This window comes from Neolamprologus multifasciatus, chromosome 18, assembly GCF_963576455.1.
Source record: "Neolamprologus multifasciatus chromosome 18, fNeoMul1.2, whole genome shotgun sequence".
Lineage (NCBI taxonomy): Eukaryota > Metazoa > Chordata > Actinopteri > Cichliformes > Cichlidae > Neolamprologus > Neolamprologus multifasciatus.
In genome coordinates, this window is record NC_140456.1 from 25,489,845 (window position 1) to 25,511,813 (window position 21,969).

At 39.5% G+C, this 21,969-nt stretch overlaps 2 protein-coding genes across 5 annotated transcripts; both read right to left on the reverse strand.

Annotated features, from left to right (window-relative positions):
- Nucleotides 1-740: 740 nt before the first annotated feature.
- Nucleotides 741-6,061, reverse strand: LOC146498090 (complement factor H-related protein 1-like). Of its 2 annotated transcripts, XM_085139214.1 has the most exons (9): nucleotides 5,951-6,061; nucleotides 5,676-5,855; nucleotides 5,062-5,241; nucleotides 4,806-4,982; nucleotides 2,538-2,579; nucleotides 2,255-2,416; nucleotides 2,002-2,172; nucleotides 1,149-1,174; nucleotides 741-956 (listed from the first exon to the last, which is right to left on the reverse strand). In XM_085139214.1, the coding sequence occupies exons 1-9, from the start codon at nucleotides 6,003-6,005 to the stop codon at nucleotides 936-938; spliced, it is 1,014 nt and encodes a 337-aa protein (XP_084995340.1). In that variant the 5' UTR covers nucleotides 6,006-6,061; the 3' UTR covers nucleotides 741-935. The 2 variants fall into 2 exon arrangements, with proteins under 2 accessions (XP_084995340.1, XP_084995341.1); XM_085139215.1 differs by lacking the exons at nucleotides 2,255-2,416; nucleotides 2,538-2,579.
- Nucleotides 6,062-11,857: 5,796 nt separating this feature from the next.
- LOC146498091 (complement factor H-related protein 1-like) lies at nucleotides 11,858-16,313 on the reverse strand. 3 transcript variants are annotated; one of them, XM_085139211.1, is made up of 11 exons: nucleotides 16,296-16,313; nucleotides 16,042-16,174; nucleotides 15,772-15,948; nucleotides 14,655-14,834; nucleotides 14,398-14,574; nucleotides 13,855-13,959; nucleotides 13,652-13,693; nucleotides 13,372-13,530; nucleotides 13,119-13,289; nucleotides 12,266-12,291; nucleotides 11,858-12,073 (listed from the first exon to the last, which is right to left on the reverse strand). In XM_085139211.1, exons 2-11 carry the CDS (start codon nucleotides 16,094-16,096, stop codon nucleotides 12,053-12,055), a joined length of 1,113 nt encoding a protein of 370 aa, XP_084995337.1. In that variant the 5' UTR covers nucleotides 16,097-16,174; nucleotides 16,296-16,313; the 3' UTR covers nucleotides 11,858-12,052. The 3 variants fall into 3 exon arrangements, with proteins under 3 accessions (XP_084995337.1, XP_084995339.1, XP_084995338.1); XM_085139213.1 differs by lacking the exon at nucleotides 13,855-13,959; XM_085139212.1 differs by lacking the exon at nucleotides 16,296-16,313 and having other exon boundaries at nucleotides 16,042-16,192.
- Nucleotides 16,314-21,969: the final 5,656 nt, after the last annotated feature.

The window sequence follows — 21,969 nt, forward strand, 5'->3', positions numbered from 1 at the left end:
ACTTTGGTCGGAACTGTTTGACAATTCGATATTTTAAATATTCCTCATATTTGGAAAAAGTGATGAAGTTTTTCTCAAACTTTTTGCCATCATCAATAAATCAAAACTGCAAAAACAAACAAACAAAAAGAAATGTGTGAGTTTATAAGTGCATGACTGTCTGGAGGATCCAGAAAATAAACCACATGTGAGAACTTTCAGCAACTTGTCACCCTGAACAGGACAGCTGATGGGTCTGTCTAGCACAGGCCCACTGCTGGAACGAGACAATTTAACTACACAGCAAAAGCATTGAACACCAAGTAGGCAAAGTTCTTTGTGTTACTCATGCATGAGGGAGACCGGACCGGAGCCAGATGTCGTTCCGGTCAAGATGTGAACCTGTGAAGACTCCCCAAAGCTGGTGCCAGGAGTCTAGCGGTCTATCTACACAAAAGGCTCTTATACTTAACCAAATACAGAGTAGGTGTCCTCCTATAAATCAGTAAGAGCAGATATAACTTCTCTCCTGACCTTAAGTTGTGATTGCATGCCAGAGTGCTCTGGGAGGCACACAGAGTCTCCACAGACTACTAAGGATCAAACCTCTACCAATCTACAACTAATTATAAAACTCTAAGCATATATGAGTAAATATTTCTAAGCATAAATGACAATCCATTATATAAACTTGACAACAGCTAGGTTTAAATCAGTGCTCTTCAAATACTAAACAAATAAAACACACAGACAAAGCAGGAGCAGTTTTGATGGTAAAATCTGAGACTTTATTCAGTTTGGTGGTGTTTGTGTCTCAAATAAGAGCACACAAACCATTTTCTCTTAAATTTTTGAAGATGAAAATGAAAAGCTAACACAGGCTGTGACGATGCGATCATAAGTCAGGTTCCTCCTTTAAAAGCTCCAAAGTGCTGAGCAAATCCTCAGCTACAGGTTTAGCCACACAATAGACCTCCCTGGTTAGAAGAGCAGATGTTTTATGAATAAATTACAAATATAATACAATTTTTAAAATGTAAAAACCAAAGGAGAAAATAAACAAATTGTGAAAACTAAGTATAAAAATCAAGTTGTGATTCTTCAATTGAAACATCGTTAAATGACAGATCAGAGCAATAACAGCATTTCTTTTAAAGAGGAACACTCACCGCTGCATGTTCCACCCTGTTACAACCTGTAAACAGTGATGCAGAAGCTCAGTGTGAACACTTCAGTGACTTAACATTTGCAGATGAGGTGTGTTCAGTTTTCTACATGTCTACAAGCTGCTGGCAGCTTTCATCAGGTTTAATATTTTGTTGAATCGACTTTACTGGGATACTGTTTAGAGTCAGAAGTTTCTATAGAAGTGGATATGTTTGTTTACTAAATAGTCCACCTGTGTTTACACAAAGCACAAAGTAAACAACATATATATCAGCCTCATTAAAGGCGATCACACAGTAAACTCTGTTTAAAGCCTTCCTGCATATGTTAAAGAAATACATATTTATTGGGTCTATAAGATCTATTGAAATTGCCAAGTGGAAATGCCAAGGATAATTTCAGGTTTAAAAACAGAATAAATGTGGGGAAAAATGTGAGTTACTCATTTTATTATCCACATCACAGGCATTAGTGCAGGGAAAGGGAAGCTGTCAGGGCGGCAGCATACACTACAAGGTGTGACAGGTGGCTGTGCAGTACTTCTGGTGACAACAAATTAAGGTAGAAACAACGAATCAGTGAATCAGCAGAGTTGCTGTTGTTTTTTCTGGGCCTGTTTAAAGGAGTTTAAAGTTGTAAAAGCATGGTTGGATTTAACGACACTGAGAGACATTAAGTGCTCAGATCTTTTAAAATGTAATTGTTATTAAAACGATTCATGTTCAGTTGTTTTATTTATTAAAAAGTTTTCTTTCTTATAGGTAATAAAAACGTGTTAACATGTAGGCAACACAGCACTGAAAACTTTATTCTGACTGACACGTTCAAACATAGAGAGTTTACAGTAATACTTACATTCAGTTGCCTCCGCTCTTCCATTGATGCATCGAACCATAGAATAATATCTAAACGACAAGCTGTGTGGTTTCACACACTCCACTCTCTCTTCCTCACCATTTTCGATGTACACAGTTCCCACAGATATGTATTCAGGATTGTCATTGGTGTTGACAGCACAGAAGTTAGCTGGACACAAGAAACAACCATTAAATTAAAATTTCTCCCCAACACAGATCCATAAAAATGATTATCATTGATGTGTTTATACCTCTGCACTCAGGTAAGTTTGACCACATACCACTGCTGATACACTTCACTGTTTCTGGACCCACTAATCTGTACAAACGTTGGCATCGGTATGTCAAATAGTATTGTGAAGTTTGCAGAGCAACAGCATTTTCAATAACAGGGATGTTTCCGCAATTCTGAACTGAAATGAAAACGCAGGAATATTTCTGAAAACATATCAAACTGTGGCCGAGGTAATGCACTTAACATTCTGATTTCATCAGCATGAATAAATTCAAGGAGAAAATAATGTACTTATTTACTTGTTGTATAACGAGGACGTGTGTCTCTCTCATTTGAAGATCCTGAAAGATACAAAACAGTTATTTTGCTTTGAAAAGTTTTCTTTCTTTCTTTTTTTTTTTGCCTGTCCCATTTGGATCTTTAGCCATCAGAATTGTTGTCTGAGGGCCAAAAAAGATGCCAAGTGTATTTAATTTACCAAGTGGATCATCATGGCCTTGTCATATTGGTCCATTTGATTGACCTTTATTATAATTATGTATTTATTTTATTTTATTTTCGGTTGTTACAGACGGGACAGACATGACTGGGGGATAGGACAGGGAAAGAGAATGAAAGAAAGAGAGGGAGAGAAAGAAAACCAGAGGGGAGAAGAGATGGTGAGAAAGGGGGAAGAAAAAAAAGAAAAACAAACAAAACACCTGGATCACCTGTATGGAGATGAAAACAAAACAGAAGAGAAAACAAACAAAACAGAGCAACATAATAAATACAACACCATCACAATAAACTAGCTAACAGTAGATACTGAATATTACATGTTATTGTGCAGTACGCAAGATCGACAGTGCACAATGTGCTTTGAGGTAGCAGCCAAGAAAGGTGTAGTTTGTGTCTGTGAACACCCATGAGTACACCTGTGTGCACACCTGTGTGGATCAGCGCGCTTGTATTCAAAAGGTTTCTCCATGTAACGATCTGCTAGGGAGTGTGGGGAGCCATAGCCCCGTCCCCCAGGGCATGAAGCAGGTATGGAGGAGCCAGGCCCCAGACATCCAGAGGCCCCAGAGTACAAGGACCACCACAGGGGCAACTGTGCCACCCTGCTGGGAAGAGCTGAGGAGAGCCCCAAAAGACAGGTCACCCAGCAGCCACGGAGCAGAGGCCAGAGGGGGTTGCAGTGACGTGCACGTGGGCTCTGCCGGCAGCCAGCTGTGCCAGAGAGGACCGAGCCTCAGGCCCAGCTGGGCCACAGGCGCCAGGCCCCGCCAATCGGCCACCAGGAGTGAGTCGGTACATGCATGAGCTCCCAGCCCCAGACACCAAGAACCACCAACACACCAACGTCTGAGGGCATCAACCACCAGCAGAGAGTGTGGTGAGGGGAGATATGCCTCCATACCTTGGAGAGCCTGAGATGTTCCCAGAGAGGTGGAGTCTAACCCAACTACAGGCGCTCAATCCCACCTGCAGAGCGCCTGTCCGTTTGCCTGAGGTTAGTAAAAGTATTTAATATGGCAGTCCTTTATTGATACCTGTGCTAATATATGCTAAACCATCCATTTATACACTGCTAACATGGATGTGCTATGCTAACAGTGAACCCAAGCTGACATATAGATGCAGACGAACAGGCGCTCGCAGACACAAACCCCATATACACAAACAAATACTCGGCACTCACCCGACGTGGAGACAGACACAAATAGACACTGTACACACCTTCACGCTCCCCAAACATACTCTATATATCCCAGGTCCGGGTACCCCTGCCCCCAGAGGGGCAAACCATACCCAGGAGATGTAACCCTTCTCTCTGGGGTGGAGGCAAGCAGACCGCCTCCTTATCTGCAGTAGCAGGGAGGCCCCACATCCCAGACCCCTCACTGGGGCATAACCCCCATGCACCCACCCACCCACAACCCCAGCAACACAACTACCAGGACCCAAGCCCCCAAGGCCCAGCTAGAGCCCCAGTCCCGGCGGTGGAGCACCCCCAGACCCCCAAGCCTCCACGCCTGTCCCGAACCCACCCAGGGGCAGCCAGGCTACCAGGCCAGTAACCAACGTCCGCCAGCACAGACCCTCCCCCATCTCCTCTGTACGCAGCCACAAGGAAAACACCATCTAAGAGCCACCAGAGCCCCTAACCAGGTCATGGCTTTGAGAAGTTTTCATTAATTTAAATAACTCAGAATATGTCAACGTTTTCTCTTTCAGTCTTTCAAAAAAATTATGATAATTTTCAATGAAATTATTGGTTTTTTTTATGTTTTATGTTTATATTTATATATTTACTTTTTAAAACTTTGATTATTAGCAGCAGAACAGGATGTAAACATGACACATTCTGCATCTGCAGACTACAGAGTTCAAATGTTTATTATTTTTCTGAACACGATGATTTCCACCAATCATATTCATGCACTGGTGCATTTACTTCCTGGATTATGTTCTATATTCCTTCAAGTGTCATGTGATTACTTGTTTTTAAACTTACTGTGGATTATTGCCGAATAAGAAAAAGTAAATACATAAATGCAGATCTCATTAAACAGTCAGCTTACTGCATGTTGGCACTGCTGTCCAGCTTCCCTGTATACAAACAGATTTCTTGGTGTGTGCAGTGTATCCGTCTTCACACTCATACTGCACTTCTGAACCTGCTGCAAACACCTCCTGGTATCCATGAATGATGACCGCATGGGGGATTTTAGGAGGTGCACTGCATGCACTCATACTTCCTGTAAAAAAAAGAGTCATGAATAGAAGCAGAAAAAAGTGTTGAACAGCTAACTGGAGTCAAACATGTAGCAGACTTACTCTCACAGACTGGTGCAGAGGACCATTTTCCATTTCCACAGGTAGTGGTGTTGATCTGGTTCTGGTGCTCAAATCCTCCATCGCATGTTATCCTTAGTATACTTCCATCCTCATACCAGCCGTTTGAGTTTTTACGGTACTTTCCATTGGGAATAGTTGGTGGAAGGCAGCTGCTTTCATCTGAGGAAGAACAGACCAGAGTCACCATCAACACTTTGAGATTTCACAGAGTATCTTTTAATTCATAATTAAAACTTTCTGATTGCGAACAGCAACATGTCGCATTAAATGTTGTGAATAGTTATTTCAAGGAATTACTGTAAGATATTTTTTTATTTTTCCTTGTGGGAGACTGAAATTCCTGAAATTGTACTTCTTTAAAACTACTATAAATAAATTTTTTTACACTTGGCACAAAAACATTAAATTAAACTTCACCATTCTGCTATTGGATTTTATTGCTTTTTATATTTATTTACTGAAATAATCAGATTTCATTGTTCTTTTTCTCAGATGAGTCTATTTATTAGGGAATCTAAACTAATGACATTTTTTAAGAACAGAATTTATATTGAAGCTTTAAAGCACATTCACCATTCCCAGGACTGACCTACCTATACATTGTGGTTCATGAGACCATTTTCCACGTTCACAGGTACTGGTTGCCCACCAACCCTCCACTACAGGTTTATATCCGTTATCACAGGAATAAGTGATCGTGGTTCTGTCAGAGTAAGTCTCTTGTCTGGGGAGAAAGTTACCATGAACCAGTCTGGGAGGATCACAACCCTGTGCTGAAACAATAAAAAATGTTTTTAAAAATCCCACATAAGTCTCACATTTACAAACTAAAATCGTTTCTGTGTATAACAGAATTGAATCTTCTTACCTTGAAGCAATCCAGGAAACAAAACGAGGACAAATCCAAGAGTCCTGAGACACATTTTGCAGCAATGAAAGCACGATGTGAAGGCAGAGTAAAGAGCCGTGTTCTGCTGGACGAGTTAATAATTGTTGGGAATTTCCCACAAAGAACTAAGTAGTCAGGACACAGTAAACATTGCGCTGAGTAACTCTGGCTCTGGTCCATATTTCTTAGACACATGTTGTATAAATAAAAAGACTCATTTTAATTTTTTTACTCCTGTTGTCTCATTTACTGTGAATATTTAGTCCTTCTCACCGTGAAGCGCAGTCATCGTCAAGAAAACACTTCAGCATTTCACGTTTATATGACAGAAAAAGTCCATGTTTATTCATTTGATCCTGAATTTCTCAGAAAATGTTTTGGATAAATTCTATGATGTTGTTTCTAGATCCCAGATTTCAAAGAGACTTCCCGGATTGCTGTAATCAGAGGTCACCATTACGAAACATCAAACATGTAGAAGCACAGGTTTTCTGGTTAATGTGTGTTTGATTTGAAATCAGAGTTTCTCTGATTGTCAGCTAGATCTCTACAACCTCTGTGTTTTTGTTAAGGAACAGATATCAGGAAAAATGAGGAAAAACATAAGAAAGCACAGTTAGATTCTCCTTTACTTGAGTTTACAGCACCCCAACAGGTTTGGCGTGGCTGCCTAGCAACTAAAAATGTTTCCAGGTGTATAGTAAGAACATTTGTTTTTACCAAATTCATATGAGGCGGAAGGATTTGACAAAATCTGTGTTTTTCCCATTTTTCAGAAAGAAGACTTTAAGGTGCACGCAACTAAACATTTATAAAATCATCATACCAGAGTAACTGGAACATGTCTGGAAATGTTCTCATCACAGGACAACCTTAAAGGAGCACTTGATGATTTACACTGGAGAGAAACCGGACCTCTGTGGTATCTGTGGCTGATGTTTCCATAGTGACAGCGCCTACAGGTGGGTCCAGTGACTTTTGGAGAGGCTTGATGATGACAAAAGTTTCAAACTCTCAATTATTAACATGCCTTTGTTATAGCTATAGTTCTCTATATTGGCCAAACTGTTCCTTGGACAGGCTTCACCTCAGAGTCCACCATGATGATGAGCGGTATGAGTGTGATGTTTGTGGGAAAACCTTCACATGCCACGATCGCCTGACCAAACATCAGAATAAATGACTCCACGGGTTGCTATTCTTCATAATCTTTAAAATGAAAAGTTGTAATATATTCATATTCCAGGTATTCCTAATAAAACAAGTTTTTGACATGAGGCCATTTTGATTTTTATGTATTTTTTCATTAATTAAAAAAAAAAAATTAAATTTAAGTTTTTGTATCACTACCTCACTCTTCCACAAGTGGGGTCAAAAATGACCCCGAGCAGTTCCTATGGAATCTTCTATGAACCTTTAATTCTTTGCATCTCTGACTGTCCCCCTTAGACATCTGTCTGCCAAGTATGGCATTAAAATCTTTTGGTTTGTGTGATGCACCCACCCCATATGCAATTGATGGGATTATGTACCTAGGGAGACAACCAGGGAAAGATATCCAGAAGAATCTGGGGGAAAACATTGTCCATCAGTTGTGTAGTGGATTCAGACACACAGGTCGCAACATCAACACTGACAACGTCTTCACCAGTGTGCCTCTTGCAGATCATCTCCTGGAGAAGGGTCTTACTATTGTGGGAACTTTGCGACAGAACCAGAAGCCAGACACTCCTCCAGTTATGAAGACTTCCAGGTCTAGAGAGGTCCACGGCACTGAATATGGGTTCAATGGCAGTGTGACCATGATCAGCTATGTGAGAAAAAAGGGAACGGCTGTTCTGCTGCTCAGCGCAATGCACCACAGCAAGATGGAGGATGAAAACAGCCCAAAGCAAAAACCAGAAGCAGTTCTCTTCTACAACCAGACCAAAGGAGGAGTAGATACTATGGACCAGATGGTTGGCAACTACACTTGCAAACGCCAGACCTAAAAGTGGCCCACGGTGCTTTGATACATCATGATTGATGTCACCGGTCTGAATGCCTATTCATTTTTCAGGGCTCAGGACACTGAATTTTACACGGGCGACACCGATGGACAACGACACTTCCTCACAGAGCTCTCAATGGAGCTTGTGACATCTCACATGAAAAGTCGACTGGAAGGTACCCCAACCCTACCAACCTACATCATTGAAGCAATGGGAAGATGTGGAGTGACAAAAAGTGCTGCGATCCGGCAACAGGAAAGAAGCACACAGAGCCAGCAGAAGAGAAAGAGGTGCCAGTTGGGTCCAAGAAACAAAGATCGCAAAGCCACTGATTTCTGCTGGAAATGCAGTACCCCTGTGTGCAATGGTCACAGCCAGAAGCTGTGTTTGTGACAGCTGCACACAGTGAGAGGAGATAAAATATTTGTGTGTGTGTATATACGTGGACAGGGTTATGGTCTCTGGACCTGTTGAATGTTCCCTGTTCGTCCTCCATATAGGGACACACAAACATGTTTTGACACCTGATTGTGTCACTCAAAGATTAAATTACTCTTTTGTTTGAACAAAGTATATCATCTTAACCAAACTGAGAGAAATGTCTTTAGTTTATTGCAAAACTCACTGATTTTGTGAAAGAGTCAGGTAGCGAGAGGAAAAACTGACATTTCTTAAAATTAATGAAAAAATAAATAAAATGCAAATGGCATCATGTCACAAACATGTTTAATGAGGAATACTTGGAAAATGAAAATATTACAACTCTTCATTTTAAAGATTTTGAGGCATAACAACCCAGTTTATTACAAAAACGCATTGATTTTATTTGGGGTCATTTTTGACCCCACTCGTGGAAGAGCGTAGGTATTGGTAGGTTGTGCATCCAGGTGTTAACCAGGAAGCTATAAATACAGGAAGTAAAACTACATTTCCTCCTTTTGTTCCTGGAACACAGGTAGGTAAAGTAATGTTAGAGTGAATTGTTAAATGTTGTCATTTCTATGCTTGCCAACTCTGATGAAAGGAATTCCACTGTCCTTCCCCCCAGATTCTCGAGGTTCTGGGTGGGGGGCTGTAGTGTTTTATTGCAGATACATCCTATCTGGAAGATCTGTTTCTTGTGATGTTGCTCCTGCTTTTATGACCCTTTGGTCAGCAGGAGGTAACACACACACATTCTTACACACACACATTCTCACATAACACACACACACACACACACACACACACACACACACACACACACACACACACACACACACACACACACACACATTCTTACAGAAGTTCACACATATACATACAATGCCTTTTCTTAGAACAATGTGGGCGTTGCTTTGCTGTGATGTGTTTGGTGTGAACTGTCTCTCAATAAAAGGCAGCGGGAGGAGGCCAGATCTGGGGGTCATTCTCGTGGTGGACACGGACGAGGCCTCCCTTGCGCAAGTAATCGATCGATCGACTGTCTTGTTTTCTTCATGATGAATAAGTCTCTAGAATTAGCGGGGCTTGTGGAAACACAGACCCAACAGGTGAGTTCAAACTAAACCACTTAACAGTTGAAATAAATAACATGTTAGCTGAACAAACTTGTCAAAATTAATTTAAACCAAGATGTTATGTTATATTATGCTATTATGTTATATATACTGTTCTTATCTAAGGGTTAATCTGAGGTCACAGGAAGAGACCAGGTGAAGAAGGGGGAGAATCTTTGTAATTTAATCAACCTAATTTTAGACTATACAGAAATTAATTTATTGGTGCAATGTGTATTGATTACACTGTAGAGACTTTATTGCTAGTAAAGAGTAGCAGTAAAGGTTTGAGTATGTTCCTCCTACCTACTGAATGGAATAGTCCAGGGGTGAGTGGACTATTTAAGCAGATGAACACAGGTGTTCAGGGAAAGAACCAGGTCAGGGTAGCTGTGTGCAGGTTAACCTTAATTTCTGTTGATTTAAGTTCAGTTATTTATATTTGAACTGAGTTAACTCTGGAGTTGAGTTTCTTATTTATTTTTTGTAAATATGGTTTGGTCACAAAATGGTGAATAAATCACTCGCTACACTGGACAACATCTGTCTCCTGCCATTCTTTAGCCACTTAGGTCAAGTTTCACCACAATCAGTATTTATTTTTCTATTACAGGTGAGAAAGCACAGCAGTGTGAGGAGTGATTCAGACGCCATGATTACCTGACAGTCCACTACGGAAGTGATCATCTGGGAAAGAAAGTCTGGCAGAAGTATGTTATACAAACCACGGGCTTGTTCTCTAGTGTAGTGGTGTTGTTGTTGTCACCGGCTTCTCTCTGCATCTCCTTTCCAGAGTAGCCTGTAACTTTGGCAAGTGTTGTTTTCTTTTGTTGTCTGCATTAATAAAGACTGCAGAAAGTTGCTGTGCATCAGTGTGAGGTCTGCATGAAAGAATTTAAAGTCAAGTCAAGTCTAGAAATGCACTTCAGGACTCACTCAGGTAAGGAAGCAAAGGAAATAGTGTAAAGTGTCAAACTGTCAGATATGTCTGGGCTCGTCTGGTTGTGCACGATGGGGAAGTAAACACATGGCATTGTTATGAAGCTTATGAATAAGTTGAATAAGGAAAATCTGTAATGAGTGATCTATCTGCTTTTGTGGGTGTTGGGCTGCTTTTTTTTTTTTTTTTTTAATTTGTTGGTCATACATACACTGCATCTGGAAAGTATTCATAGTATTCCACATGGCGGCCGTAGTGATAGAGTGACAGCAACATCAGGAAGAAGGAACATAAGAAGCTGGAGAAGTACCAAGGGCTCAGAGAAGAGCTTGAGAAGATGTGGAGGGTGAAGGTGGTCCCAGTGGTAATTGGAGCACTAGGTGTGGCGGCTCCAGCAGATCCCAGGAACAACATCCGAGATCTTTGTCCAGAAGAGGGCAGTCCTAGGAACAGTTTAGATACTGCGCAGGACCCCTAAGCTCCCAGGCCTCTGGTAGAAGACCCAAGCTTGAAGAATAGACCTCCCGCAGGGCGAGAGGTGAATTCTTTTATTTATATGCAAGTGTGTGTGTACAATAAAATGTGTAAGAACCTTATTAAAAACATTCAGAAAGTGTTTTGGTAATTGGGAAATTATTCAGCTTTTAAACAGTAAAGAAATAGAGGCTTTTCCCGTAACTTTGGTCGGAACTGTTTGACAATTCGATATTTTAAATATTCCTCATATTTGGAAAAAGTGATGAAGTTTTTCTCAAACTTTTTGCCATCATCAATAAATCAAAACTGCAAAAACAAACAAACAAAAAGAAATGTGTGAGTTTATAGGTGCATGACTGTCTGGAGGATCCAGAAAATAAACCACATGTGAGAACTTTCAGCAACTTGTCACCCTGAACAGGACAGCTGATGGGTCTGTCTAGCACAGGCCCACTGCTGGAACGAGACAATTTAACTACACAGCAAAAGCATTGAACACCAAGTAGGCAAAGTTCTTTGTGTTACTCATGCATGAGGGAGACCGGACCGGAGCCAGATGTCGTTCCGGTCAAGATGTGAACCTGTGAAGACTCCCCAAAGCTGGTGCCAGGAGTCTAGCGGTCTATCTACACAAAAGGCTCTTATACTTAACCAGATACAGAGTAGGTGTCCTCCTATAAATCAGTAAGAGCAGATATAACTTCTCTCCTGACCTTAAGTTGTGATTGCATGCCAGAGTGCTCTGGGAGGCACACAGAGTCTCCACAGACTACTAAGGATCAAACCTCTACCAATCTACAACTAATTATAAAACTCTAAGCATATATGAGTAAATATTTCTAAGCATAAATGACAATCCATTATATAAACTTGACAACAGCTAGGTTTAAATCAGTGCTCTTCAAATACTAAACAAATAAAACACACAGACAAAGCAGGAGCAGTTTTGATGGTAAAATCTGAGACTTTATTCAGTTTGGTGGTGTTTGTGTCTCAAATAAGAGCACACAAACCATTTTCTCTTAAATTTTTGAAGATGAAAATGAAAAGCTAACACAGGCTGTGACGATGCGATCATAAGTCAGGTTCCTCCTTTAAAAGCTCCAAAGTGCTGAGCAAATCCTCAGCTACAGGTTTAGCCACACAATAGACCTCCCTGGTTAGAAGAGCAGATGTTTTATGAATAAATTACAAATATAATACAATTTTTAAAATGTAAAAACCAAAGGAGAAAATAAACAAATTGTGAAAACTAAGTATAAAAATCAAGTTGTGATTCTTCAATTGAAACATCGTTAAATGACAGATCAGAGCAATAACAGCATTTCTTTTAAAGAGGAACACTCACCGCTGCATGTTCCACCCTGTTACAACCTGTAAACAGTGATGCAGAAGCTCAGTGTGAACACTTCAGTGACTTAACATTTGCAGATGAGGTGTGTTCAGTTTTCTACATGTCTACAAGTTGCTGGCAGCTTTCATCAGGTTTAATATTTTGTTGAATCGACTTTACTGGGATACTGTTTAGAGTCAGAAGTTTCTATAGAAGTGGATATGTTTGTTTACTAAATAGTCCACCTGTGTTTACACAAAGCACAAAGTAAACAACATATATATCAGCCTCATTAAAGGTGATCACACAGTAAACTCTGTTTAAAGCCTTCCTGCATATGTTAAAGAAATACATATTTATCGGGTCTATAAGATCTATTGAAATTGCCAAGTGGAAATGCCAAGGATAATTTCAGGTTTAAAAACAGAATAAATGTGGGGAAAAATGTGAGTTACTTATTTTATTATCCACATCACAGGCATTAGTGCAGGGAAATGGAAGCTGTCAGGACGGCAGCATACACTACAAGGTGTGACAGGTGGCTGTGCAGTACTTCTGGTGACAACAAATTAAGGTAGAAACAACGAATCAGTGAATCAGCAGAGTTGCTGTAGTTTTTTCTGGGCCTGTTTAAAGGAGTTTAAAGTTGTAAAAGCTTGGTTGGATTTAACGACACTGAGAGACATTAAGTGCTCAGATCTTTTAAAATGTAATTGTTATTAAAACGATTCATGTTCAGTTGTTTTATTTATTAAAAAGTTTTCTTTCTTATAGGTAATAAAAACGTGTTAACATGTAGGCAACACAGCACTGAAAACTCTTTTCTGACTGACACGTTCAAACATAGAGAGTTTACAGTAATACTTACATTTAGTTCGCTCCACTCTTCCATTGATGCATCGAACCATAGAATAATGTTTCATCGACCAGCTGTGTGGTTTCACACACTCCACTCTCTCTTCTTTACCATTTTCGATGTACACAGTTCCCACAGATATGTAACCAGGATTGTCATTGGTGTTGACAGCACAGAAGTTAGCTGGACACAAGAAACAACCATTAAATTAAAATTTCTCCCCAACACAGATCCATAAAAATGATTATCATTGATGTGTTTATACCTCTGCACTCAGGTAAGTTTGACCACATACCACTGCTGATACACTTCACTGTTTCTGGACCCACTAATCTGTACAAACGTTGGCATTGGTATGTCAAATGGTGTGAAGTTTCCTGAGCAACAGCATTTTCAATAACAGGGATGTTTCCGCAATTCTGAACTGAAATGAAAACGCAGGAATATTTCTGAAAACATATCAAACTGTGGCCGAGGTAATGCACTTAACATTCTGATTTCATCAGCATGAATAAATTCAAGGAGAAAATAATGTACTTATTTACTTGTTGTATAACGAGGACGTGTGACTCCCTTTTTTGAAGATCCTGAAAGACACAAAACAGTTATTTTGCTTTGAGATTAAGCCAATTTGAACATTTTCTCTATTATTATTTTATAAAGTTTGTCAGTCATTTTTATGTTAACAAGGTATTCATGCTAGAGAACTTTTAACCCCCACTGAGACATAATGTAAATCATAACCTACCTCCATGTCCTGGCTGGATCTCACTGCCAGCAGATGCACTGTCTCCATCTCCTGTTTCTGTAACTGTTGATTCAGTATGTTCACCACCTGGTCTGGTTTCTATCTCTGACAGAGAGACAGAAAATACATCACATATTCTACACACACTACATATGCATCCAAGAACTTTTACTGCTCAAAAACATCCAAAAATAAAAGGATAAAGTCACTCCAATATGTATTAAATATCTGGGTTTTTTTGTATTTTTGTATTTTATTAAATTTCACTATGAACAGCAGAAAAGACTGTAAACAGACACTGACAGTCCACTTCCTGTTTAAACGTGCATCATTTGTAGACTGTAAACTTCGAATGATTGCAGAATACTTATTATTTTTTATTTATTATAATTCTGGCCACCTGATCATACACTAAACATTCTCATTCATTTGTGCACTGATACAAGTGTCATGTGATTACTTGTTTTTAAACTTACTGTGGATTATTGCCAAATAAGAAAAAGTAAATACATAAATGCAGATCTTAGTAAACTGTCAGCTTACTGCATGTTGGCACTGCTGTCCAGTTTCCCTGTATACAAACAGATTTCTCGGTGTGTGCAGTGTATCCGTCTTCACACTCATACTGCACTGCTGAACCTGCTGCAAACACCTCCTGGTATCCATGAATGATGACTGCATGGGGGATTTTAGGAGGTGCACTGCATGCACTCACACTTCCTGTAAAAATAAAAAGTCATGAATAGAAGCAGAAAAAAGTGTTGAACAGCTAACTGGAGTCAAACATGTAGCAGACTTACTCTCACAGACTGGTGCAGAGGACCATTTTCCATTTCCACAGGTAGTGGTGTTGATCTGGTTCTGGTGCTCAAATCCTCCATCGCATGTTATCTCTAGTATACTTCCATCCTCATACCAGCCGTTTGAGTTTTTACGGTACTTTCCATTGGGAATAGTTGGTGGAAGGCAGCTGCTTTCATCTGAGGAAGAACAGACCAGAGTCACCATCAACACTTTGAGATTTCACAGAGTAACTTTTACATTCATAATTAAAACTTTCTGACTGCGAACAGCAACATGCCGCATTAAATGTTGTGAATAGTTAATTTAAGGAATTACTGGAAGAGTTTTTTTTATTGATTGTTTAAATCTGAGGAAAACCAGACAAATGTCACCATCAACAGTTTAACAATATTAACTGTTGGGGTTCAGGGTTAGTGTAAGTGTTCATGAAAGTCACGATCAATGACAAATTCCCATCTTAACCATGAAGACAAGCAACATGTATTTTCTTTTTAATTATAATTTATGTTTTATTGGTTTTTTTATTTATACAACATGAACAACAATACAACTTAATCACAGTGGAGGGGAAAAAACAAAACAAAACAAAAACAAAACAAAACAAAAAACCTAACAAACACGTATTTTCTTGGAAGAAATGCAATTTTCTTTTATTTGTGGCAGAATGATTCTTGACAGGCTTGGACTTCTGTGATTTGTGGTATTTAACTTTAAAACTCCACAAACAGCAAAATGTGTCCCTGCATGAACGGTTAATTCAAAGAGAATTAGGGGTCCCAAACTCTGATTTGTATGTCCTGTACCTCATAATATTATTTTTTATTTAGTTTATAACTTTTTTAGAGTATAATTAAAGCTTCACCATCCTGACATAAGATTGAACATTGTCTTTATTTGCTGATCAGTCTGATTTTTAGCTTATTTCTTATGTTTTGAGACAACTGATTACACAATCTTTTAATAATAATAATTATATATATATATATATATATATATATATATATATATATATATATATATATATATATATATATATATATATATGTATTTATTTATTTAAGCTTTTAAGCACATTCACCATTCCCAGTATAGACATATATATGTAACACTTACCTATGCATTGCGGTTCATGAGACCATTTCCCATGTTCACAGGTACTGGTTGCCCACCAACCCTCCACTACAGGTTTATATCCGTTATCACAGGAATAAGTGATAATGTCTTTGTCAGAGTAAGTTTCTTGTTCGGGGATAAAATAACCATGAAGCCTGGGAGCGTCACAGCACTGTGCTGAAATACAATAAAAACAAACAAACAAACCCCATAAAAATGCACATTAGATATATAACCAACAACTTCAAATAAATAAATAAATGTCCTCACCGAGAAACACTCCAGGAAATAAAATCAGGACAAATCCAAGAGACCTGAGACACATTTTGCAGGAATTAATTCACAAAGCAGAGCAGAGTAGAACCTTGTTCTTCTGAACCAGTTAATAATTAGTCATCAAAGCCTAAAAGTTGGGAAACAGTAAACATTAGGCTGAGTAATTCTGGCTGTTGTTGAAATCAATTCACAAATAGACACTGCGTGCACATTTTCTAAATGTATAAAGCTTAAATTGGGGTCCTTACAAATGCACACAAAGTACGCAGACACACATTTTGTACACATAGTGAACGTCAAGAAAACACCGCTCAGTTGGAACTGCTTGTATTTATTTCTTTCCTCCTGCATTTATCAGATAATGTTTTTGTACAAAAATCTATGAGGTTATTTACAGTCCAGGTTTCAAACTGACTTCCCGGACAGCCGTAATCAGAGTTCAACATTGTGAAACATCAAACAGCAGCCACGTCAACGCACAGACGTTCAGCAAAGACTGAATCCTAAAGCCAGAAACAAAACAAGCAAAAAGGATGTTGACTGTGTTCAGTAATATTGTTATCATGATATTTGTTTTACGGTGAAAGATTCAGTTCTTATTGATCCTTGCATGCTCTTTATATTTTGAGGAACATGTGTTGGGTAGATTGAGGTAAAATTAAGTAAAAGGACAGATGTTTAAAAAACAAAAATAGCAATGGTTGAATTACATATGAGTTTTAGTTTCCAATTATTCTCACTCTATTGACAGCTGGCTGAGAGCTGGGAGCTTTCTCTGGATAAATCTGACATCTCAGGGGAATCACAGGACAGCAGTTTATATAAATTGTTAGATCCTGACACATCGCTATGCTGATGAATATAGCCTTTGTTACTGTACAGCGTCTTAAAACCTGTGCATCATTTTTATTAATTACTATTAGTTTGTTCTCAGCGTGCTCTGCAAGGCTGCCGGTGTTTATTAAATTCAGTATTACATATTAAAAGAATCCAACATTAATCTTACACATGTGAAGTGTGTTTGAGTCTAATTCAGGGATGTCAAACTCATCTTACATTGTGTGGCACTATAGCCCACTGATCTAAAGTGGGCTCGACCAGTGAAACTGTCCATCGGTGAAAAGAAGTTTAGTTTAAAATCAAAGCACTGAGACGTCGTAAGAAAGAAAAACAAATGACTATTTGAACAGTACAACTAAGTTTTTCCACATAATAAAGAAATGCTGCTGTAATAAATGAAATAAATATTTCAGTGATACTCTTTGAGCATAAATTGGAATAAATAAATGTGTAAAACGACCAAAGAAAATTGGCTGATTAAATTAGCTCGTTGCCCAGATTGTGCAGTAATTATAAAACAAGAATGTTTCTGTGAATTCAAAGAAATTGTCCTATTTTCTGGGCCCACTAAAAAACAGAAGTTTCTATATACTCAATATTGAAAAGGCATAAATTTTCTAATTTTTCCTTTTTTTAAAATTTATTACTTAATTACTTTGGTGGACTATGAATAGCCAAAGATCTTTATTAGCTGCTTATGTCAGCAACCTGCTCTTTTCTGCCCCGGGTGATGATGTCATCAAGCTGCTCTCCTCTGCCGCTTACAGGTCCGCTTACTTAAGATACCTGCAGCATAACCTGGAATAAACTGGAGCTAATGAGCATAGTTTAAGAAGTAGTTTTTATTTAATGAAATAAATACCTCAAGTGGAAATAGAACAACACTTTTTGTTGCTTACATTCATAATGTTATAATCTTTAAATGTTAACTGTCTGTTTTTCTTTTTTTTTTAATACCTTGAGCTGCAAGAAGATGGGGAGAACAGCAAGTTTCACAGAAAGCCGTGCCTACTGCACACTCCAACTCACAATGAACGATGCTATGAAACACCCAACTGCTGATTCAGTCATCACTAAAGCAAGAAAACTGGTACATGCTGTAAGAAAATCCATCCATCCATCCATCTTCATCCGCTTTATCCGGGGCCGGGTCGCGGGGGCAGCAGCCTAAGCAAAGAGGCCCAGACCTCCCTCTCCCCAGCCACCTCCTCCAGCTCGTCCGGGGGAACACCAAGGCGTTCCCAGGCCAGCCGAGAGATATAATCTCTCCAGCGTGTCCTGGGTCTGCCCTGGGGCCTCCTCCCGGTGGGACATGCCTGGAACACCTCACCCAGGAGGCGCCCAGGGGGCATCCTTGTCAGATGCCCAAACCACCTCAGCTGGCTCCTTTCGAGCCTGTAAGAAAATCATCAGTGGCAAATGAAGAGATGATCAAAAGGTGTTGCAAAACTCTGTTCCGGGATTGTACCACTCATTAGAACAGTATTTTTGACATGTTGTGACGACTGCTAGAAACCAGAGCTGAACTAAACCAACTGCTTGAGTAGCTGGGGACGGACACACACACAAGTGATTGGGCCCTCGAAGGAGACGTCTGGAGAAACGTCTTTTTAACAGATGAGACCAAAGTGGAGGTTTGGCCATAATGCACAGCAGTACCTTCAGCAAAAATCAAACACAGCCCAAATATTTCAAACCAAATGTAGAGCATGCTGGTTTAAGGGTGGTGATTTGGGCTTGTTCTGCAGCCACAAGAGAGAGGCACCTTGCAGTTGACAAACTCCTCTGTATGCCAAAGTTTTCTAGAGTCAAATGTGAGGCCGTCTGTCTGACAGCTAAAGCTTCTCCTAAGTTAGACCATGCAACAGGATAATGACCCCAAGCACAGCAGCAAATCTACAGCATGGAAGTCCAGATCTCAACCTGACTGAAATGCTGTGTATCAAGGATTGCTTGCAAATGTCAATGAATTGAAGCAGCTGAAGTTAGTGCTGCTAACAGCTGGATTTATAAACTACTCAATCATAGAATGATTGCGACACTGAATTAAAACACTAAATTGATGCAGATTTTTTTTCTTTTGTATATGTTATTTTACATCCAGTGGTTAATTTATGCTAAAGAGTTTATATTTTCATTATGGTTAACAAAATTTCGGTATAAAATCTGGATTTAGATACATGTAAGCCTCTTGTGCATTTTGTGCCTGGCGCTTGCAGTGATGTACTGTCACATAAGCCAATCCTAATTACACAGTGAGTGCCTCACGTTATTCTGGTTAAATGATGAAATACTCAAAGGCACGTTTCAGCAGTGAATCTGTGTGAAATCAGCAACTTGCAAAACTAAATTAAAATGTGGGCTATTGACTCTAAAAATAGAAATTGCAACAAAGTTCTTTATTTATTGGAGTTTTGTTTTGTTTTTGTTTTTCCATTTAACCATAAAGTAAACACAGACAGGGTCAACATAAGTATGAAAATAAATTAAAACACACGTGCACACCCCAAACCCGCCAAAAATGAAAATTTGGTTACCAGTTCAGAGTTATAAAAAACACACACAAAAGAATATCTTATTAATACAAATGTTATAAAGAAACAAAACAGCTCTCTGATTTTTCTTTATATTTTTGTTTGTCTTCTTGTTTTATTTAATTGCTTCTGGGATTTGGATCTAACAAGTAAAGTATTCATATTATGCACACATACAAACACACATGCAGTTATCACCCATTTCTTGTATTTATACTTAAGACAATTTATTCTTGAATGAAGACATCGATCAGTCACATGAAAAATGTAGCCAATTGTGTTTATTGTTCCACCCCACCTCCCTAACCTGTCTGTTCAAAAGTGAACACAGGCTAGGGAGATGATGGAGGAAATGGTGGGGGTTGTAAAGAAAAGGGTAAAAGAAAGGTAGAAGGGGAAAAACAGGTAAAAAAAAAAGGGATAGAAAGGGGAGAGAAAACCCCAACAATCCCCTCTGAGCAAGCACTTGGCGACAGTGGATAGGAAAAACTCCCTTTAAAAGGAAGAAACCTATGACAGAACCAGGCTCTGGAGGGAGCAGTCAACTGTCGGGACTGGTTGGGGGGTGAGGGTGAAAAAAAAGAGGGAGATGGGGGGGGGGGGGGGAGATGGGGAAGATGTCAGGGGTTAAAGGGACGGAGATGGGAGAGAACAGAGGAGAGGTGAAAATTAAGATGGAACAGAAGTGGAGGAAGACGTGTTTCTTTTCTTCAGTTCCATCCATTTACATATTTGTCCTAAAATTGATGCCAGTGGGCTTATAAGTGCTTGGTGTTAAAAAAGCCCCAAATATAAATATAAATTTTAGGACATGATGTTGAGACCAAATTAGGTGAAAAGCCGAAGCAGCCAGTTCCACTTCTTCTTCTTAATTTGCGGTATCTCTGGCAGGCTCTTAACTTCGGTTTCGAGTTCAGCCACCTTGGCAGTAAGCATTTTCTGTTTATCTCGTAGCCTTTGCAAAGATTCCTGGACGCACAATGCAGTCGAGTCCTCTTTTTCTATCTTTTCTTGTTGTCGGGTGTCTTCTTCTTTCAGAGTTTCCTGCAGAGACATTGCAGTCGATGGTAGCGAGTCCTCTTTCTCTATCTTCTCCTGTCCTCCAGTGCCATTTTCTTTCAGAGGCTCGGATCTTTGCATTTTATTTGCATCGGCAGAATTTTGTTCTTTTTGCTTCTTTGTGACTTTAAGGTAGGAAGCTCTGGCTTCTTTCAGCTCTTGGTCAAGAGACTCTACCTTCAAATCATGAAGGGCCTTGTTGGAAAGCAGCTGGGATTTCAGGTCACTGATTTCTGTCTTGAGTGACTCCTTCTCCTGGCTATGTTTAATGGCCTGCTCTTTCAGCTGTTTCTGGAGCATCTCTATCTGCTCTCGTTGATTCCTACATTGGACCTCCAATTCAGCCTCCTTAGAGGACTTCAAGCCTACAGAGTCGGGGTGTGAAGTGCCTGCGGTTGGAGTGGCAGACTCCACACACTGCTCTGTGGTAGGGTGGCTGATTCGTTCCTGCAGGGATAGCATCACCTCATCCAGTTTGACAATTGCTTGATTGTCATTTGTGAGAGCCTCTGTTTCAGTCTTGTTATCGGGCTTATTTCTAGAAGCCTCTTCCAGCTGCTTTATGAGGTCTTTAATTGTTTCCTCATGATTTCTGTTGTTCTCGTACATTTGTGCATGAAGTTTGCTCTGCTGAAACTGGTGATAAGAGGCCCTCTTGTTAGCACCAACCATTTGCCAATAAATATCATTCTGATAGTTTTGGGAGGCTTGCAGTTGCTGTTTGAGAGCAGCAATCTCGTCCCACGGATTATACTGGACTGCGCCCTGATGGGGTCTAAATCTGGGATTGGACTGATGTTGGACTGATGTTGTCCGAGTAAACGGTCTTCTTGGCTCTTCAGCCACTCTTTGCTGTTTTTGCTTTTTTGTTTTCTTTGTTTTCATGACTGTTTCTGTTTGAGCTTGTGCCACGGGATATTTTTCAGTATTTGGTTTTCCGGGTTTTTCAAGCTCATTTTTTGGTCCTTGCAGGATTGTTGTTTTCGGTGCAATGACCATTTTCGTTTGTGCTTCTGCCATTGTCGATGGTTCAGCGTTTGCGTCTGCGTTTGTCTGCGTCTGCCTTATCTTTGTTTTAACAACCAGGTTGTTGTGTGTTTCTGCCATCCGAGATCCACTAAAGTTGGTTGAGTTTCTCTCCTATTTAAGGATTTTTCCAGTAGAATGTTCACTCTGACATCACAGGCTGTTCCTTTGAAGTGCTGTTCCTTTGAAGTGCCATGATTGGAGCAATTCAAAATAAAATGCCTACAAACCTACTGTAAAGGAAAGGCTTTTATTTTGTAGCATATACTGATTTAACACTATAAAAGCTACTCTACAGAAATTGCAGTAAAAAATAAAACTAAAGCAAAATATAAGTTTAATAAATGGTTGTTAAAAACCCTAACCAAAGTAGAAGATGACTGTTTAGTGGAAAAGTATTCAACATTCTAGAGATTCTCATGCATAATAATTTCTTTTATAATTTAAAGTAGGGCAGGTAGAA